The sequence below is a fragment of the Athene noctua genome, chromosome 17 (assembly GCF_965140245.1).
Source record: "Athene noctua chromosome 17, bAthNoc1.hap1.1, whole genome shotgun sequence".
In the NCBI taxonomy this organism is placed as follows: Eukaryota; Metazoa; Chordata; class Aves; order Strigiformes; family Strigidae; genus Athene; species Athene noctua.
Window position 1 is genome coordinate 3,358,624 of NC_134053.1, and position 15,083 is coordinate 3,373,706.

A 15,083-nucleotide genomic window follows, 5' to 3' on the forward strand; every position below is an offset into this window, starting at 1 on the left:
GCATTACATGAAGGGAGCAATCAATTTATTATTTTGTCTTTAGTTGATCTAAGGTTGATCAATCAGACTGTTTATTAAAGAGATTTTGATGGATACTCAGTGCATCTGATGACTACTCTTATGTCATAGTTCAGGTAGAATAGATAGTAGGAAGTAGTAAGATCATGATACTAGATGGATATTTAGGTTGTCAGAATGTCACTGCTAGTGTTGAGAGTATGACTGAAATATTGGCTAGAACTCTTGAGAAAAGTGTCGTGAAATTTGCCCAGGCCCAACAGTTAAGATCATATTTCATGTGAATGGACACTTACACCAAAACAATGAACCTTAGAAAGCTATTGGGTAACTCTCTTATTCTGATACAGGTCAATAATCGTGACTCATAAACATCTCAGTGGGTTTCCTTTTCAGAAACATATGTGCTGGCCTGCAGAAAGCACCAGCAGCTCAAATCACAAGATCTTCTTTCAAGGGCTTCCATATAAACCAGTTTGAGGTGGTTTTTCCAATGTAAATATTTTTTTCCAGTACCAGCTAAATATACTTTTCTATTAAGATGCATAAAAAGTTTAAAGGGAAGGTTAAATCAAAGGGGGGTGTGCCACATTAAAAACTTTATTTCACCTCATTGAGAATCACAGAACCCTAAACTCTAGTGTCTATTATGAAAACACAGATCCTATTTAGCACTGGTAGGAGCAGCTGAAATCTGTTGGTACAGAAGATGCTCAGGAGCAAGTGAGTACGGCGCAGGGGTTGTAGTCTTCCTCCCCCCATCTTGGTTTTACTACTTAAGGATATTTGCATGAGAATAAAATCTGGTTCTTTGGCACTCATCTGCTCCTGCTGTTTATTCTTTGCTTGAGGTTATTGTCTCAGTTTGTGACAACATAATTGGTTTCTGTGGAGAAGATTATGATATTGATGAGACTTATATATGACTTCAGGTGAGGTGCAATCAAAGCAACAGTTCAGAATAGAAGGTACTGTCTGTTTTCGTGCAGTTTTCACTAAGGCTCATTCAGCAGTTTAATTAAGGATGCTATTTATTACTAAATTACACCACGTGAAGCTGAAGTATGGACACAGTTATGTCAATACCAGCATGACTAGGGTCAGTGCTGCTTATTTTGTTTTCTAAGCTCATGTAAACTGCACCAGGCTAGTCAAATACACATTCTTCACACAAGGGTTGTTCACTATTTGTCGTAATTTAGTGTTCTCTAGTGTAGACACACTGGAAGAATTGAGATGGAAAATGCTTTCTTAATAGTTCTTTCTGTGTGTTAAATATTTCTTTAAATGGTTAGCTGCTCTTGTACAAGATGAGATTCTTTGAGAGCAATTATAATCAGAAAAGTTTATTTTATTGTGTTGTTTTCCCCCCACTGATTCCCAATTTGCTATTTTATATCATACCCTATCCAATTTTTTTTTTTTTTTTAAATGCCATCTCAGCAATGTTTACCTCACATTTGGAAATCATTCCGAGATCTTCTTGGCATGTGTGTCTTCACTCCTAACACAGGCCTCGTAATTAGAGCTCATTTGTCAATTGTGTTGCTGTTGTAAGCAGCAGACTGGAACACGCTCTCCCGTGGCAGGGCTGGCTGTGGAGTGAGGTTTGATGTGGGTTACACTTGGTGACCTGCTGCAGCCCAGATAGGCTAATGCAAATATCAAGAGTGCTAGTATGCGTTGCAGATGAGAGGAGTAGGATGATCTATGTCATGATTTAATTTGCTGTGAATGACATTTCTCTGTGGTGTGACTGGTGGATTGTCCTTGGGGGATGTCACAAGTTATGGTTTTTTTTTTTTTTCTCCTGTCTGGATTACGGAGCCAAAAGGCTGGAGGGATGAGCAAGTGTGAGCCAGGTTACGCGGAGCCTCGCGTGGAATTGGCACAGGCTAGTGGAGACTTGGTCTGCCCATGGGCAGGTGTGGGACCAGGCGTCTTCCTTCCGGATGTCATCTGTTCTCCTGCCTCTGCTGGAGGCCAACTGTGTAATCGAACCGCAAACACTGCTGTAATCATGTCAGTTATCCTTGCTCCGTAGTTTAAAGCTCTCCTCTGTAGGCCTGTCTTTGAGACGCGCATCCCCCCCTTCCTCTCTCCTGGATTCTGATATTACCTTGTGGTTCTGAAAGCCAAGGCCTTAGGCACATGCCTTTCATGCCTCAGCTCCTGCTCCTAGTTGTGTACAAACACAATGGGGAAAGAGAGAAACCCGAGGAGACGGGCTGAACGTACCCAATCCCATTCTGGAGAGCCCCATCTTGTGTTGCAGGTAAAATGCTCCACTCCCGGCCTTGTGGATGAGCAGGACTGGGAGAATACCATCACGTACCCGTAATTTGAGTTTGAGTTGGCGAGAGGACAGAAGTACAAACAAGAAATGGATATTTAAGGTATTCAAAATAAGGAAGGGGCATAATTAAATGATTCACTTGGCTCTATCAGCACTCTCCTGTAAATATGTGTTTCAAGTTTGACTGTGTTTTGTTAGTTAAACTTGAGCGACCAGGCTTTGTGTAGATCACGGTGTCACAGGGGCTGTGAGTGGGTGTAAGGCAGCATTGCTGCTCGCTCCTGTGCCTGCTCCTGCCTGTTGCTGGCCTCCTTTTCTGGGCTACCCAAAGTTTTTGTATGGCCATGTGGTAATTCAGAGAAGGGAACTGAACTTGAAACTAGTTTGGCAAAAAATCCTGATACAGGGACCATTAGATGTGCTTCTTTATGGCTTCTTGGTTGCTCAGCACATGCAAATATTTAATCTCATGTTTAATTCTGTGTTGTGGGCGTAGGAGCCAGAGGCAAAATCCTAACAACTTGAATGGAATCGGGATTTCCCCTGAAAGCAGGCCCATAAATCCAATCGGAAATTTAATTCTCAGCGCTCAAATTCAGGCCTGTGTGTCCTGACCCTCAGCCTCAAGCTCTCGAGGGCGAAGGCAGCGTCCGCGTTCAGGTGCTGGCCCTGCTGTGACCTTTGGATCCAGAACAGGTCCCCGACCGACTGCTGGGCAGCATTTCATAGCGCAGGGAGGGTATTTTATTGTAAAACCCCAGGAGTGGGGTCAGGATGTCGAGCGGGGCTGGAAATGGTTCCTCAGGAGCAAACAAAAAAAGGGGGTGCCTGCACGGGGAGCAGCGTGAGGCCAGATGCGAGCAGCTCTGCAAGCCGGGTCGCCTTGTTATCCCATCATCACCGCATCCCATCGCATCCCGGCGCTGGTGCTGCCGCAGCAGGGGCTTCATCGCTTGAAATCCCAAAGTTTGCTCCGTGCCTTCCTCCTCCCGAGGGACGGAGGTTCCCTCCTCCCGTCCCGACCCTGGCAGCGGCAGGTAGCGAGGCGGGGGGGGGGGGGGGGGGGCGTTTGTGTCTGTCTGTCTGTCTGAGCGCGTCTCCTTTGTCTCCGGCAGCCCGTGCAGCGCCGTGCACCCTGCGGGCGGCCGCGCATCCCAGCGCCGCGCATCCCCTCCCCTCCAGCCCCGCTCGGCACACCCAGGCAGGCCCAGCATCGGCCCGCCCCCCTCCTCCCTCCCTCCCCTCCTTCTTCGCTCTCCAGATCGCGGGGCTAATTACCAGCAGGGGACTAATTGCCAGCAGGGCGTTAAAGCCACCGCCGGCCCCGGCTGGGCTGGGCTGCGGCGGGGCGGCCGGCGCTGCCCCGGCCGCGCTGTCCCCGCTGTCCCCGCAGGCCGGCTTTGTGCAAGCGGGCCGCGATTGGCCGTGCCGGCAGGGCCAGCCCCTTCCTGGCTGCCTGGCATGAATATGCACGGCCCCCCTTCCTCCTCCTCCTCCTCCTCCTGCATGTGTGTGTGTGTGTGCGGGGAGCGGGGCTCCGCCAGCAGCGCCGCTCCAGCCATGTCAGCTCGGCTCCGCCTGGGCCCACCATGAGCCATGGCCATGTCTGCGAGCGCCGACGAGGAGGACTACGAGTCGGAGCCGGAGCCCGAGCCGGGGCCGGGGCCCGAGCTGGGGCCGGAGCAGGTCCGGGGCGGGCGGCGAAGTTTGCAGCAGGAAGGGAGGGGAGGAGGCTGGGCCGGGCAGCGCCGAGCCGCGCCGGCAGCGGGGACGGGGAACAATGTGGGGGGGTCGGGAGCGGCCCCGGGGCTGCGCGCCCGGCGGCGGCGCCGCCGCGGCTGCGGGCGTGTCCGCGGGGCGCGGAGCGGGGCGCGGGAGCCTCCCGCCGCGGGGCCGGCCCGGGGCGCACGGCCTCGCCCGCCGCGGGCGCCCGGGGGCACCGGGAGTTGGGCTCCTCCGAGGGCCCCGCGCCGCTTCGGAGGCGGATGCGCTTGGAGTGTGTGATTGTGCCTCTCGGGGGGTTTCCCTGCCGCTTCCAGAATTTTTTTTTTTTTTAATTTTTTTTTTTTTTCTAATAAGATTCCTCAAATAGCTGAGAGGGCTGCAGGACTTCAGGAGGGAGTCTGATGCTGAGCCCGGCTACCTTGTCTTAGTTTGATTTATAGCCAAAACCTCCTTTCCATTCCCAGGGACGAGGGATGTGGAATAAAGAGAAGGATGTGTGCTGAAATTAAAAGAGAACTTTTATTAATACTTCCAGGCTTTATTCTCTGATGGTTTTTTTGTTTTGTTTTGTTTTGTTTTTTTTTTTTCCTGTGGGGGAAGGAGAATAAACTTTTTAAATTTATGAAGTAATCTGCAAAAAATAATCCAGAACATATGTTCTAGATTGCAGATTTTGCTCTCTAAGAACTGCCTAAGCAATTAAAAATGCACCAGGAATAGAATTAAACATGTGTATGCAATTTAAACATAAACTTGATAGTTTTATTCCTAACTCAAGGTGTTTTGCTCTTTAAATAGCCTAATAATTTGCTTTTAGAGAGAAGTTCCTATGTAGGCCGGGTGTTGAGTCTATCCTCCAAACCCCATCTAATTTCTAATAACTTTACGATGTTTTGCTTCATAACTGCACCAAGAAAGCAGGGTTGAAAAAGAGTTTGGACTGGCCATTCTGGTGTGCCTTGGGTGCTCCCCAGGGATGGCAGATCTGGTGTGGAAACCTTAAGAGAGATGTTAATGTGCTGCCCTGGCCTGGTGTAGTGTCAGTCCACGAACCTAAGCTGGATCTTGGACAAGTAACTTTATTAAGGCTTTACTTAATTCTGCAGATCGTGTGAATGTGCAGGCCTGTGCTGCTGCTCAATTCACTGCTCAGCTCCCAGACCTGGTAGTTAAAATATCCCAGCCCCCTTTCTTTTCTTAAACTTTGTCCCACACCAGGCCTTTTCCATTTGCTTCTCTGTTTTGGTGTGATTACTGTAGGCTTTTTGAAAAGAGGTAATGTTCGGGGAGCAGATTGATCTCAGCTGCATTGTACCAGCTGTGCAATAGCTACTGGAGGTGCTAGTTCTTGCTGGATGAATTTGGAAAGTTGGTTATGTTTTGGGATTCTTCAGCTCTTCTAGAACCTGAGGCTTTGATAGCAAATTTTTTTATTTAATAGTTAAAAATTAATACAAGAAAGTGGAGAGCCTTCTTGCGGATTTCTGAAAAGGCTTGTTCTGATCCTAAATTATAACACTGTGACCTACGGAGTAAAGACCTGTGGGGTGGTTTTTTTTCTTTGTTCAGAACTGTTCCATGATAAAACGCGTTGTGTGGATCCAACTGTATTTTCATACAAGCCTGCTTTAGCTTGTGTAGTTACTACATTTTTTTACACGGGACATGTCACACTGGTATCATGTAGCGCTTCTACTGCCATTAGTCTCTGGTGTGTAACAGGTGAAAGGCTTCAGCTCTACAGGTGTAGTTGAGCAGCACAACTTCAGTGCTTGGGTAGGACCTGTGGGTTTTGTCGCTCAAACTTTCTTCTGACTTTGATTCCTCTTTCTTTAGTCTATGTGTAAACTAGGAAAGCAAAAAGACTGCCAGGTTTCCCAGCACGAGAGCAGGTAGGATTTACTGCGCTTGTACTAGTTGCAGTCAGCACTGGGGGCTTGGAGGTGTGTGGGTGCTGGGGTTCATGTCCTGCCTGGTGCTGGCCCTTGCTGGGTAGCTCAGGGAAGGAAGAAATTCAGTTTTTGATGGTGACGCTTCAGCGTGTGTAAACAGACTGAGAAAGAAGCTCCTGGGTGTGGGTAGGGGGATTTGTCCTGAAGTAACAGTAAGAAGAAAAACTACACTTGCACAATGTGCCCCAAGTCTGTATAACTTGTGTCTGTCTTTCTTTTTAAGAGCTCCTACTTTGGATACAGCTTATCTGCAAAAGCATTTTTTTTGCCAATATATCTTATTCCACAGTCTAGGCCTAACTTCTACCTCCTCACCACCAGAGGAAAATAAACGGGGGCACTTGTATTGGCACTGACGTGCCAGTTTATCACACCCTAAACAACGTAGTTGGCAGAAAAGCTGCTGGAGTGTCACTAATGCCCAGATGAACCTGTGAGGTATCAACTTTTCTATTTACTTGTGGCAAATTGATTTGTTTATTCAGTAGTGGAGCTCTGTGTGGTCGCCTGCCAGTGATCACTAGGAGCCACGCTGCTTTTTTGCCCGAGAGGGTGAGAAAGTTTGTAGGTATGAGTTGGAGGAGATGGTGGCAGTGAACGTGTGGAGAGCATTAGTCCTATTTGGGGATGGCTGGGCTTGGAAAAGTTCCACCGCCTTCCCCTTCCCTCTGATGCTGCTCGCGTAATGGGGGACCTTGGCCTTGTCTTGCAGGACACCTCCACCCCGGCAGGAGCCTGTGCTGATGATGGGTGATAGGAGTCTTGTAAACAGCCACTGCTAGAGGAAAACAACTCCCCTGGAGTTGGTGTGTGTAGACTTTGGGCTGATACGCTGTAGTCAGACATGTTAGATCTGTGGTGTTGGCTTGCACTCTTCAGTTAATACTGCTTGTAAGGATGTTATTGGCATCGGTGTGATTTTTTTTTTTTTTTTTTTTTTCTGTCTTAAACTAGCTTCTTCCTCATCCCCCCTGAACTCTTGCAGTCACATCATCCTGTCCTTTCTTCCTTCTTCCTCCAAGTTCTTCCTTTGACAAGGGTTTCTGTTAACTGCTGAAGAGATGTAAGGTTTTAATGCTGAGGAGCTGCTGACTTGGTTGTGATTATCTAGTGCAAGACAGTGTGTGTGTAACAGGCTGTCAGCCTGCCAGGCAGTTTAATGCCAGTCCCTGCATTTCAGGGTTAATGTAGAGTTAATGACGGGGTCTGTTTCAGAGACCTCTGGTAAAGTGACTTTGGTGGATCTCAGTCCATTGCATTGGTATGTGTGTTGCTGTTCTACACCACTGCTGGTAATTGTCAATTTGACTGGTTTTCTTAGCAGGAAGGCCAGAACTGCATGCCTAGGAGGCTAGGGGAGGGACACGCCGCTGCAGCAGTCGGGACAGTGTTGCTTGCTAGCCCTGGGCAGCAAGCAGGGAGCTTTGTCCTCCAGAACTTCCACCCTGTTTGAATTGAAAAATGCACCTCTGTGTCTGCACACCTCTGTGTCTGCACACCTCTGATGCTATGGGAAGAGGCAAGGAAATAATTGACCAGAAGCCTTTGCTGTGGCACCCCGTGGGATTCTCCAGCACCCAGTGTCAGCCCGTGACCCAGCCTGTTTAGGGTGGTGTTTTAGCTGACTACAGTTATGAATTGTGGGTTAATGTGTGTGGCTTTTTTTTTCTCCATAGTGTTTATTTATCAGATATTATAAAGAAACAACTGGTAATTAAATTTGTCTATTCTAATTCTGGTCAAACAATTGTACTGGGTTGCAGTGCCATATAAAGATCTAAGTGCAGGACTGGCACCTGGGAAGTCCTGAGCCCTTGTCTGTCTTTCAGTGCTGATACAGTTGCGTGGACTTGGGCAAACCACAGCAAATCACAATAATCTGAATCTGTCCATGTGTTACAGAAGGAAATCACCCCTGTTTTGCAGACGGAAGGGATGAACTTACGTGGCACAGCACCTTAAAGCAATGAACACTGCACATGTATGGTGTCTTGTCCTGGAGAGATTTACACAGTGGATACACAAGGTGTTCAGCTAGTACTTGGTTGGGAAGTGAAGCGCTTCAGGGTCTCACTGAGTTGGCCACGTGATAAGCCCTTCTGAAGGGCTCTGCACATGGCCCTGGGTTTTTCTCAGAGTTGTTGAGTCTGAAGTAATGGTACAGTGCCACTGGCAGCAGTTTAAGCAGGTCACTGAAGCTGAGTGGTGGAAAGACCCATGCCCAGGTAAAGGCCGCTTGCAGAAGAGCCTGTTTCTAGGCTGCAGGCTTGGTCAGCCTTGTTTTTTAGGACCAGGAACCCCTCCTTCCTGGGACTTGGCAGCAGGGTCTGATGATCTTCCTCTCCAGAGCAGAGGATTTTTTGTGTGAAGTTACCTCCTGGTGTTGGGATAGCAGTTGGGGAACATCAGCACCTACTTAATGATGCATTTAACAGCTGATAGCTACTGAAGTGTTGTCTCCAAAGCTTGAGGCTCTTGCTATTTTTGTTTACTCGAGGTCTTTTGAGTTATTTTTTACAGCTGTGAAGATTTGAAATCTGTTGCTGTAAAAATCAGACTTGTCTTTCTGTTGTAGTAAGGGTTGTGCTCAGGGCAGAGGTCCTTAGTGCCTTTGCTGCTTTTGACCCTCGTGATGGTGGGTGGCTTTTCGGTCACTGCTGAGCAGGGAAATGAAATATGGTGAAATTGTGGTCAGGTACCTGTAAGCAGGCAGTGAAAACTTCCCAGCAGCCAACTGTTTGTCAGTAGCCAAGATAAACTAATGTCCTGAGTAGTGACTTTTTCCCGTAGCATTTTCTAGGCGTTTGGTTTGAGTTTAAAGTGTCATACCTGGGCTTATTCTGAGATCTACATAGCCCTGTTGAGAGAGACTTCAATTGTTTATGACACCCTACACAGTCCCCTAATTATTGTCCAACTGGAGTGTTATCTAATTCCCTGGGGTTTGTAGGAGCTCAGCACTTCAGTTTGAAAATCAGTTTGCAAATTTGTCCCCTTTCCTGTCTAAGGAATGGGTGTGTCTAATCACTGTGGTGTTCGAGGGTGATCCCAAATTAATGATTTGTAAATGGCTTCGTAGTTGATGGTGTATTACCTTTGATGGCCTAAGTTTACTTCCAGTACCCAGGTGCTGTAGAGACCATGGTACAGTCTGCTTCAGGGGCAGGAGGAGGTTACCTTTGTGTATTGCATGGCAGTAATCTGGAGGGGACCAAAAAAACCCAAACGAAAAAAAAAACAAACCACCAAACCCTAGCAGGATGTCCTGTTAACAGGTCTTGTTTTAGAGGGCAGTGCAAGTCCACCAGCTTTCTAGTTTGCAGTGTAATAGAGGTAGGTATTTACCATATTAATCCTAATATGTTTCAGCAGCTGTTTGCAGAGCTTCATTAGGAGATTGGGAGAGTGGTTGCCATCACTTGAACATTCTCCTGCCCATCTTTTGAAGACTTGCTTTGGCCAGAGAAGGATGGGCATGGGTCCTCTGGAGGCGCTGGAGAAAATAGGGGAATGCTTGTGATAGCATTCCGGGCGGGCTCTGTCTCAACTCCCTGTTTTTTGTTGTAACACTTCAGAAAAAAAATCTTCAGATTTGGTATAATCTTTGTCTTTTTGACAGTTCTCAGAGGTGGCTGCTGGGGACTACAGAGTAAGCAGGCACAGACTGTGCTTGAGGGTTTCAGCTCACCTCCTTTGGAAAGGAGACGATAGGATCTGCTACACAGGAGGGAGACTACACCGGTTTAAACCTAGTTTAGGGCTTAGTGTGTCACCCGGCTGTGGAGCTGCTGTTTGCTGGCCACCGTGGTGAACCCAGCTTAAGGAATCCTGCTGTCCTCTAACAGTTGCTTATTATTTACAAGACAGGTCCACAGATCTGTGCTAGGAAGGTGGCAAACTGCAGTACAAAGATGGGAACAGGAGCTGGGAAAGAAATCTTCACTTACTTTCGCTACCAGGCCTGGTACATTGTAAAACTGCAGTCTGGGCTGGAAATTTTGCAGCATCTCTTCACTAACATCGACCTGGAATTTATCTGGCTGTCTGCCATGTGCTAAATAAACCCCAAGTCATGTTGGAGGCTCCTTCTACCCCCTTGAATCCCAGCCTCTTTCTGGGATAGCAACCCACAGGCCAGATTTTCTTCTGTGGAAGTTTTTAAGCAACCACTTTGGAGCCCCTTGAAACTAGATACTAGTGGGAATTCCTGCAAGGCCCCTCTAGCCTTGCTGGCTGTGACATCCTGGAGTGAAAACGTGGCTTGGACTGAGGATGGGTCGGTTGGTAAATTAATACAAACCCAGCTAGTACAATTGCTTGAATTTCCTAATGAGCAGTGAAGAGCTGTGGGTAGGTAAGAAATATTACATACAGTGAGATCAGAGGTCTGCACCTCTGCTGTGTGGTGATCTGTAAGGAAAGCTGAGTTGTGTGGTCTGGCTTCAGACTTGTTCTTGTACCTTCACCTTCCTGTCTTTTTTTTTTTTATTCTAAAATTCTATGTTCAAGCACTGCATTTTAACCACTTGCATCTTTGCGGTGTACTGGAGCTTAAGATGCTGTCCTCAGAATTAGGACTTGGCTCGTATTACTGTGGCAGAATCAGCTGGAAAAGTACCGAGTTTGATTTTTCCTTGAAAGAGACTGCATTTTAAAAAGACCATTCTGATGGGGTCCTATCTGTTGTTTGCCTTCTTAAAAAAACTTAATCATGTTCAAACCTAGTTGGAAGGAGTCAGATGCTCATGCAGAATCTTCCATGTGCTCTTGGCAGGGGGAGCTGCCCAGGTTGTTGTATGTATTTTGGTTTAACTTGTTCCCACTGATGTCTAGACTTCGGTTTGTGTCTTGCTTCCCTTGCTAGTGGAAGGAGACTCTAATAGGGAGAATGGAGGAGTGATTCATGCTGAGGAAGGAAATTATCTCTTATCTAGGTTGCCTCTAAGCCAGTCCTGCCATAACTGACTTTATCCTTGAGAGGCTGAAAAGTTGGTTTAAAGGGTAAATATTTATTCTTTGGAGTGTCTGAAATTTATCTGAGATGGAGGTGTCTGGTGTGGTTGCTGATGGGAAGGAAGCTACACTTGTCTGTTCACATAGCACAGTGCGATTCAACCTGCAAGCAGAACAAAAACTGTTCTAGAGGAGCATAATTAAAAACTTGCTGAAATCTGTTTAACCTCATTGACTAAGCAGTGTTTTCTCCCACCTCAGTTATGATAGTACGTCTGTGGGAGAGAAAGCTAAGAGGTCTTGCTCCTGGCTTCTCTTTTCCAAGCACTGAGGTTCCTGGGTTGGAGACTCTTAAAATACCAGTGCTCTTCTGCATCTTAGGGAAAGTCGCTGGAGCTTTGCTAAGTCAGCTGGGAGGAGGATCAAATACTCAGCCATGTGGCTTTTCTTCAGGGTTGTATAGTAGGACACTTTGGGAAGTTTTTGTAGTACCAAGTAGGATGTTTCCATACCCTTTCTTTTAAAAACTGCAGTGGAAATTCTGCATGGCTTTCTATAGACAACCTGCCCCTTGCCTTGGTGACTGCCCAGAATTCAGCAGAAACAGAAAGTGAAACTGCCTGGTCTGTTGGTCATATGCAGAGATGTGCAGAAAGGGGAAAAACTGTATAAATGCTAATCCAGATGATCTTTGCAGTCCTATTATTACCATCTTTATGGAGAAAGCTGTCAGTGGTAAGAATGAGCCAAGCCAATTCTTGCATAATTAGCCCCATACAATTACATGGTATTTAGTGATGTTTGGCTTGAGTGGTAAGTTCTTGGGTGTAACAGGGAGTTTCTGATGAGAACATGAAATGTAGATATCCAGAGTGAATATGCTGCAGTTAACCTAATCATTTAAAATCTTTTCATGCTCCTTTAGCTTCTGTCTTAAAGGTCATTGAAATCTAGACCTGGGATGCCCTTTCTAGCCTTTGCACAGCATCAGTTAGTGTTCTATTTTTGAGCACTTGCAGTACTGGATATGAGGGGAGCTACTTTGGAAGGGTTTTGTAGTATTTGTGGTTTATTGCCTACTTTATCGCTTGGCAGTAGTTCGTACTCTCCTGGTTTTTTAGGGAGATTGCTGTGCCTTGAGCCATTGTTGCTGAGGGTCTCTCTGCTGCACCTAACCTCAAAATTACTTTTGCTGCCTCCTTGGATTCTTCCACTTCCAGCAGAGGAAAGTAGACCTTCTGGCTTAACCTGAGCACAATCCTAAGAGCTTCCTAGCCCAGAGCTCAGCAATGGTGCAGACCTAAGTCAAGCAATATCACTTGGGACTTGGTCCTGCGTTAAACTGGGCATAAATTGAGTCTCCCTGCCCTCCTGTTGAAGTGGGCTTGCTATAGGTTTGGGATCTCTTGTTTATGCCTCGGTTTCTTTGTCTTTTTACTTTTTTTTCTGGAAAAAGTAAAGGAACTCCTTTAGCTACAAGAGTGCTAGTATGCATCTGCTGAGTATTACCCATCTGCGTATAACTCTGATACATCTGTCAGTTTTACATCGAAGATGCGTACAGTTTAGGTGGGAAGCGGGCTGTGCAATTAACTTTGTGTGTCTGGCTCTTTCAGAACAGGGCAGTCGGACGGCCCAAAGGGAAGCTGGGCACTGCTTCCGCAGTGAAGCTCGCAGCTAACCGGACAACCGCCGGAGCGCGCCGGAGGAGGACGCGATGCCGCAAGTGCGAGGCGTGTCTGCGGACAGAGTGCGGCGAGTGTCACTTCTGCAAAGACATGAAGAAATTTGGGGGACCTGGCAGGATGAAGCAGTCCTGCATTATGAGGCAGTGTATCGCAGTAAGTGTACTTGTCACTACAGCTGGTTTGGAGCTTTCTTTCCTATATCTGCGTGTCCTGGCGACAAGGTGTGGAACTGAGAACCCTGCTAAAGCGGATCAGACAAAACGGTGTCACTCCTTTCCTCTCAGTTCAGATTTCTTCTTCCTGGTGCTTTTCATCCTCCCCAAATCTTAAACCAGAATGCTACTAAAACTAAATAGCACAGCTTTCATGCTCAGTAATACAGAAGTGCAGATTCTCAGTACGCTGGAAATTGGCACTGAAATTCTGGGATTTGGGGGAGAAGAGGAAGAGTGGGACGTTCTGATTCAAAGGGAGAAGAGCCTGTTTGGTTTGGATTTCTGAATTTCCTGAGAAAAGCTGATGTGCAACTATTTAAGACTTGTAACATCTTAACGACTTAACCAAATTAAGATACAGAGAAATCTTTGACTGGCATCCTCCCAAGATTTTGGCATTGGTGACCCCAGCCCCGGGCTACTAGAGGTCTAAATTTCCATTTGTTTGCTGTTACCTAGAGGTGTGGCAGAGGGTCTGATCCAGATGAGCCAAAGAGCCATCAAGCCAGGAAAGATCCTGGTCTTCCTCAGGGACTGGAAATGGCTGTTAGATGAGCATCTGAACAGGGCAAGCAGGAAGTCAAAGAGAGTTTCCTGGGCTTCTGCGATATGTTGCTCAGAAGCTTCTTGAGTCATAAGTGATAGTTTTGTATTTAACAAATATTGACAGATTAATCTTCCGTTAAGTTGTCCAAGCAGCTTTTGAATCTGTTGCTTTCACACTTGACTGTTGTGGAGCTTCTCAGGTCTCATGTTCACAGTGTCCCTGTTCAAGGATAAAAAAGAGCTTTAGCTTTTATCTTGATTCTTTGGAAGGTCTTGTTTATGCAACTTTTAAGGGTTTGGTTTTATGTTGTTTTTTTGTTTTTTTTTCTTAAGGAGAGGAATGTTGTTTATTCATAACTGAAATATCACCCCATCTATACTGATTTCTCTCTTAACTCTTGTTACAGTTCCTTTCACTTAGGCTTTTTTTCTTTAATTCTGATGAGGAAACTGAAGTGGAGGCATTAAATGACTTGGTCTGACACTGATAAAAAACTGATAAGCACTTAAGGTTTCCAGTAGTTGCTTCTGGTAGCTCACTACATGTCCTGTTCTAAGCCATGCACTGTTCTTGTCATAGAGGATTAGATGCAACTCTGCTGGATCTTTCAGTAAAGTACGTAGAATATCTACCTTTCCACAGTGTGCTTTTGCAGCTCAAGTGTCTTTCTTTTGAACACTTGATTTCCTGGAGTGAGGCATGAATTGAACAGCATGGATGAAGAATACATTATTCTCCAGGGGGAAGAAATAGTGAAATCATGCTGCCTTTTTAGTGGAGGGATTAAATTAGGACTGCAGTGTGCTTTCTTGTCCTGACTGATGAAGGAAACTTTCATACTAAGCTGTTTCACTCCAGATAACACGGGCTGAACCTTTTGGAGATGAACTGGGTTCTCTTCTGCATGAGTGTAGTCATCCTCTCATCTCCTGTCTTCTAATGAAGAAGTATTTTTTTTGTCTTGCTATTTGCTGTTTTTATTTCCAGAAGCTGTGGTTAGAGCACAGGGCTTGGGAGCCGGGGTACTCTGATTCCTTGTCCCACCCCTTGCATGTGCTCCAGAAGACATCGCTGTCCTTCATAGGTTCCCATTGGTATAAATAGCGGGGGGAGTATTACAGACTTTCTTAGAGCAACAAAAGCATAGAAAAATTAGCAAGTTGAACTGTTGTAACTTTTAAGGGGCCTTTACGTTTCTATAAGCAGTCCTGTTGTCTTTGCTCTTGTTCCTTATGTTCTCTCAACAATTGCAGCAGTAATATATTGTGGTACCTATCCAACAGCTTCCAGCCAAAAAGAAAAACCCAAAATGCCGAAGCAAGGCTCTGTGGAAGTAATGATCCCTGCAGTTCTGGGATTGTGCTTTCCTCTGGTTAATAACATTGACAATATTAAATAGACACAGACTTTCATTAAACTCGAAAGCCTTAAGAGAGCCTGTACTGCCATTCAGAGAACAAGAAACTCCTCTGCATCACTGGTTCAATCAAGATGGGAAACAGGAGTGCCTGGGACACTTCATGCTGCATGGAATAGGTCTGAAGGGAGTGTGGGCCTCTGTGCTGGGAGGACAAGTTGTGACAGCGTGACTGCTGTTCCAGCCCGCCAGCGGGATGGAGCTAGCTGGGACACAGAGGAGAATCCTGGATTCCCTTGCTCCTTCCCCAGCAAAACTGTTTTGCTCCTGGG

General features: G+C 46.4%; 1 protein-coding gene across 5 annotated transcripts in view; it reads left to right on the forward strand.

The window, feature by feature from the left end:
* Positions 1–15,083, forward strand: part of KDM2B (lysine demethylase 2B) — a 118,890-nt gene that overhangs the window by 87,649 nt on the left and 16,158 nt on the right. For all 5 annotated transcript variants that reach the window (XM_074921431.1, XM_074921432.1, XM_074921433.1 and 2 more), the window contains one exon: positions 12,561–12,785. In XM_074921431.1, coding sequence (XP_074777532.1) covers positions 12,561–12,785 — 225 coding nt within the window. The remainder of the gene's footprint in view (positions 1–12,560; positions 12,786–15,083) is intronic.